The sequence below is a fragment of the Telopea speciosissima genome, chromosome 4, assembly GCF_018873765.1.
Source record: "Telopea speciosissima isolate NSW1024214 ecotype Mountain lineage chromosome 4, Tspe_v1, whole genome shotgun sequence".
Taxonomy (NCBI): domain Eukaryota; kingdom Viridiplantae; phylum Streptophyta; class Magnoliopsida; order Proteales; family Proteaceae; genus Telopea; species Telopea speciosissima.
In genome coordinates, this window is record NC_057919.1 from 67,252,877 (window position 1) to 67,258,877 (window position 6,001).

At 40.0% G+C, this 6,001-nt stretch overlaps 1 protein-coding gene across 1 annotated transcript; it reads left to right on the forward strand.

The window, feature by feature from the left end:
* Positions 1-2,193: 2,193 nt before the first annotated feature.
* LOC122659569 (F-box protein At3g56470-like) lies at positions 2,194-3,382 on the forward strand. The gene is made up of 2 exons (XM_043854671.1): positions 2,194-2,255; positions 2,407-3,382. Exons 1-2 carry the CDS (start codon positions 2,194-2,196, stop codon positions 3,380-3,382), a joined length of 1,038 nt encoding a protein of 345 aa, XP_043710606.1.
* Positions 3,383-6,001: the final 2,619 nt, after the last annotated feature.

Below are 6,001 nucleotides of genomic sequence, written 5' to 3' on the forward strand. Positions count from 1 at the left end.
CCAACAAATCAATAAAGAGGAAGACCCACCCACCATCCTAGGTTCACCAACCCCTCCTTGGGTTTTTGATTGTTCCAAAATACATTTTCAATACCTTTTCCCACCCTGCAATGAATGAGATCTCATTCACAGTTGTTGGAAGGAAACTTGGTCATAAAAATAAAAATAAAAAACAAAAGTGAGAGAAACAATAAAAATAAAAAATAAAAAGAAACTAGAGAAAGGTGCGCCCTCTTCCCTCCTATTATTTTTCTAATCATGGTTTAAGATTAAAAGATTTTTAGGGCAATTTTGAAAGTTTATTTTTATTTTTTTCTTACATGGCATGAGTAATAACCAACTTTCGGGATTTAGTAAATCTTTTCATAATGGAAAGTAGTGGATGTAAAACAAATTTGAAACCTATTTATCTTGTAATTTCCATTCTTATCTAGTAGATCTAAGAAATTGTCCCATAAAAAACTAAGGCAGAATCTGGCTTCAGCAGGGTTTTAGGCTCGGCCAATACTAATCCAGATTTTTCTTGATCGGATAGATTTACCCCATGGTTTGAGGTATCCGTATCAGATCACCCAATACGGTATACCTAGTCGATACTATATCGATGAAACGGTACGAGCAAAGGGTAATCCAGATTAAAACCCATAATCAAGGGTAAACTTGTTTGATACAGCCGATCCATGCCAATACCATATCGGTATTGTATCGGTTTTGAAAGTGACCGATACCCGACCTAATACCATGCACTGCAACCATGTTTAGCCCTAGTTAAAAAAACGGTTTTTTTTTTTTTAAATCTTTTTACCCTTGATCAAAATCAATCCCCAGTATCCACCCATATGGAATCTCCTCCAATACAGATCCTCTACGGCGCAGGTGCCCGTAGCGGCCTATGCGGCGCAAACTGAGCTGGGCGCACAATGACCACCTTACCTCAGCTCGAGCAAGGCATTTGGGTAGGGATAAGGCGGTCTTTGCATCCGCAGCTCAGTCTGCACTGCTCAGGCTGCTACGGGCAGCGTGCCGTAGAAGATCTGGATCCAATATCCCCAGTATCGATATCGCCCTTTACCAATACCGATCCGATACTGATAATGCCTCCGATCCGCTACGGATCCCTAGAACCGTGTTTCAACACTTTAAATTGATAACCACACGCGAGAAGTGGAACCTGTTACGCTATATTAGGAGCATTCTGTGTCATTCCCTTGTGCTCTCCTTCTCCTTCTCATATTGAAACACGGAACCCTAGAACCGTGACGTCATTCAGATTATCACTCCCTTGGTACTCTCTTTCTCGTATTGCATCAGTACTCTGTGGCTGTTTCTCAACACATCAACAATGGAGTTTTATCGTACAACGGAAAACGGGTATAATCAATTTTTTATTTTTGGTCTTTCGAAAGGATAAAGCATCGATCCTAGATAGTAAATACTGCTCTCTATCTCTAAAGTTGTTTTTTTTTCTCTTTCATATAGCATTGGATCATCTAGAATCTAGATACTACTGCTCACTATTTCTCTTTAATTTGGAAATAAATTTTCATCCCACCCTCGTTTTTTTTTGTTTTTTTTTTACTTTCCTCTGTCATTGTTCTTTGCCACACAACAACATTATTGTGGAAAAGAAGCAGAGGTGGATCTCCAATAATTCCTCCCCTTAGGATGTTCATCACTAGTTCTTTGTTTGTAAGAGATTCAGTAGACATCTTGTTGTAATTTAGTGGGCGACTTGTTTTTTGTGCAACAATCTATGGATGAAGAGGATCTTGGAAGATAGACCAGAAAATTTACATCTTATCAGCTACCTAATCTTCATGTTGCTTCATTCTTGGACACCCTGGATTGGGTCCTTCTGCTTGGTCTTTCCCAACTAAATGAGTTGAAATCCTATCTTGCCTTATAACTTCTGTTAAGAGCCATCTTTGTTGTCTAATGTTGGATATCTCTCTCTCATGGTATGCAATTTTCTTTTTGAATTTTCTGCTTTTCTATTTGGAGGAGTTGTTGCTCTACACTTCCAAAAAATGCATAAAGGATGACTCCACCCTCCCATCAAATCTACATGAAGTTGTGCAAGATTGACAATACCAACAAAAACTCTTAGTTTTCTTTTTGGTTAGACCAATGTAATAAAACTCCTACATATCGATGATTGACAAGTAACTGTGATAACTTCTTAGAAAATCAAACATGGATCTCAAAAGGATTGTGATTATTTTTGCTTTGCCAATGGTTCCTGCTTGTGCAATTTGGTTATGACAAATGTATCTTGAGGCTCCTCTGTTTTTGTGCTTATAAATTTGATTAAGGATATAGGTTTGATCTTCTTTCACTCTCTATAACTGAAACTCACAGTTTCTTATTGGGATTGTTACATCATGTATTCCTTAATGTTACTGGCAGGAACTGCCTACGTGCCTCAGCTGAAGAAACCAGTCAAGAAGAAGGTAGTTCAATTGCTGAACTTCATGCTGACCTTCTTGAAACTATCGCATGCCGACTGAGTATAGTTGACCTTCTGCGTTTCCGCTGCACTTGTAAGGCATGGCGTTCTGCTTCTTTTAATGTTTCAGCTGTAATTGATTCCAAAACATACCAAACTCCATGGTTTTTTCAGTTTTGTCTCGAAGGCGAATTCATGTTGTCGGACCCATCAGAACAAGATGATTGTTACGATATAGATATCCCTGAGTTGGAGGATGTGACTTGCATTGCATCCAATGGAGGATGGCTTCTTCTGTACAGAGATGATGGTTTGGTCTTCTTCTTCTGTCCTTTTTCCCGGGCGAGAGTAGACCTTCCATTATTGCCTCTACCATTGCCTCGACTATTGCTTCATTCAGAGCTTCCTAAACTTGTTGCAGCAATCTCATCATCTCCTACTTCTCAGGATTGCATTGTCTGTGTCATTAATCATAGAAATAGCAACACACTGGTGTTAAATTTGATTCGACGTGGTGCTACTGAATGGACTACACATGAGTATCATGACGGACTAGAGCACCTACGCACCATTACATGTGCCTCATACTATCACGGGGTTTTCTATTTTATGGACTCTATGGATTCATTAGTGACCTTCTCTCCGGAAAAAATAAAATGGGTGCTTCACAAGATAGTTGCTCCTACGTTACCATTTGATGCAGTAAAAGACTACTTTAGCACAAGAAGAATGGTGGAAAAATTGCTATCACCACCACCAATAGATATGTCAGTTTCAATTTTCATTTGTGGAACAAAGCTCACGGGTATTGACCACGACTACTACATTCACAATGAGCATTTCTTGCAATTCGGCAAAGAGAGAGATTTTGCTTACATGTATGGAGTATGGATCCAGCCTCGACTCCATTACCTTCCTCCAAGTTATAGTTGGTGACCCTGAGGGTTTGATTTTGTTTAACAAATTAGCACCTCTCTCTGCATTTGCTATCAGAAACATATATAGATAAAATGTGATTGTTTATGCAAACTACTACTGATAAGATTACATTTTATTTCCAACCATAGCTTATTGAGTGCTTTCCTTATGGTATTCATGGGCTGTTTCCTTTCTTCCTTAACAAGAGGAATTGTTACCCCTGTTTGATTCTTTCTTATTTTAATTTGCAAAATCCTAGAAATGGAAATGGAAATTGGTAATTGGTATCTCTGCAGTCTCCAAGCAGCAACAAGTGGGTCATGTAGCAGCGACTAATACTTGTAATTCTAATAGGATCATTCTTTTTATTGAATGGTGAATCACAACAAAGGATTAAGTACTTCTTTGTTAAGAAAATTGATATGGAAGATTCAGTCAGGCATACAGGAATGGTTCAATTTGACATTATTTTAATTACACAATGGAAACCAGACCATTTCCCCTGTTCAGCTCTAATTCGTTGAAAAGCTTGGGATTTTTTCCTTGTAGGTTTATAAAGTCCAGCGTAAGGCTCTAAAGCTGAGACAATAATGACCCTAAATTCCTAATTTTTGTTTTAGTGTGATTACACAAACAAAAACATACAGGGTTTAATCATTTGAGACATGGAGTGCTTTATAGCTTTAAAAGCCAAACAACTTCAGATTTTTCATTTCAGATTTTTGAAATTTTGATACTTATACAAATCTTCCATGTGAGGATATGAATTTTTCCCAACTACAAAGACCATAACCCTGTTTCCCACTTCAATCCAACTACAAGCAGGCATCTTCTATACCCCTTGCTCCACCATTCCCTTCCGCACCTTCTCAGCTGTTTCCTTCCATTGCCCACTTGCAGAAAACAAATTTGATAGCAGCACATAGCTTGCTTCTCTCTGAGGTTTTACAATCATCTAAATCCTCTCCTACCTTTTCCCCAAGCCCAACATTTCAATGTGCAACAGATGCGCTTAGTAGAGCTTCATGTGAGCTTGTTTTTCAGACTTACTGTCCTTGAATATTCCTCAACCAACTCTCCTGCTTCTTTCAAGTACCTAACGCGGCCAAGCATGTCCACCATTCAAGTTATGGGATCTGCTTCATGAACCAGTCCATAAGCTGATATCATTGATTCGAAAAACACTAAGTCTAGCTCTATTAGCCCTGAGTGACTACACGCCATTAACAATCCAATCCTAAAGCTTACAGCTTCAAAAGCTTTTCCATATAGTCCAAACCCAGATATCATTACATTCCAACAGACCAAATCTTTACTGATTATATCAATAAAAGATTGGCATGATCCTTCTAAGTCACCACATTTGGTGTGCATGTTTATTAAGCCACTGCCTACATAGGTGAAGGAATGAAAGCCACGGCGGAATGTAGAGCCATGTACCATCCTTCCACACCCAAGAACTGCCAATTTAGAACATGCGTGAAAGATGGTCCCAAAGGTGAAGTCATCACATCAGACTCCTCTACTTCCGCTTCGGACAGTACTTCCGTGTGCCCCACATACAAGGCAGGTGGAATGTACCGCCTTACCCCTACCCAAGTGGGGCTAAGGCGGTACTTTCCACCCACCTTGTGTGTGTGGGCGCAAGGAAGTACCGGGCAGGCAGAAGTAGCGGACTCGGATCCGTCATCGTTTGATAAGATTCCTCGTCATGTCAACAAAGAAGCCAATGGCCTCTTCTCTGTGCCCATTCCTTGCATACCCTGAGATTATAGCTCTCCATTCTTAGGTGTCTGCCAAAACAGAGCAAGAGCACAGTCAATCTCCCCAACCTTCATGAACGCCATAGATCATGGCATTCCAAGAACCTGGGTTTGAGTCCTTGCATACACAAATGCCCTCACAGCATCATGTGAGCAGCTAAGTTTGGTATGTATTCTCGGAATGGATTTTGGTTCTAGAAAGCATTCTGAAACCTGGTTCTTTTCTATTTTCTTGTTAAAGAATGTATTTTAGACGCAAAATCTATTCAAAGAATACATACCAAACACAAGGGTTGGGAATAGAGTGATACGAAGCTGTCACCAACAAATCAACAAAGAGGATGGCCCACCCACCATCCTAGGTTCACCAACCCCTCCTAGGGTTTTTGTATGTTCCAAAATACATTTTCAATACCTTTTCCCACCCTACAGTGAATGAGATCTCATTCAGTTGTTGGAAGGAAACTTGGTCATAAAAATAAGGGAAATTATCAGCACCACCCCTTGATGTTTGTCTATATTTTAAAGCACACCCACTAACTACCATAATATCAAATCTGATCCAAAAACTAACGGCGTTAGTCTTTTAGCCGTTAACTAGTGATGTCAGCAAGTTAGTTTTTCTTAAAAGACAAAATTGCCCTTATTATGACATGAAGTGTGGATGTTTTTGTAATTTCACCTCTTTCCCCTCTCACTCCCAGAGTCCCACTCACCCTTTCTTCTCCGTCTCCGGCTACCATGGCATCCCTCTCCCCTCCAACACTCCTTCTCCCTCTCCCCTCCCTCTCGGCTCCGGCTCCAACTCCGACTCCATCTCTATTTCCTCCAAATGTTCTGACAACCGCTGGTGATCTCTGCAAGGATTAGAAGC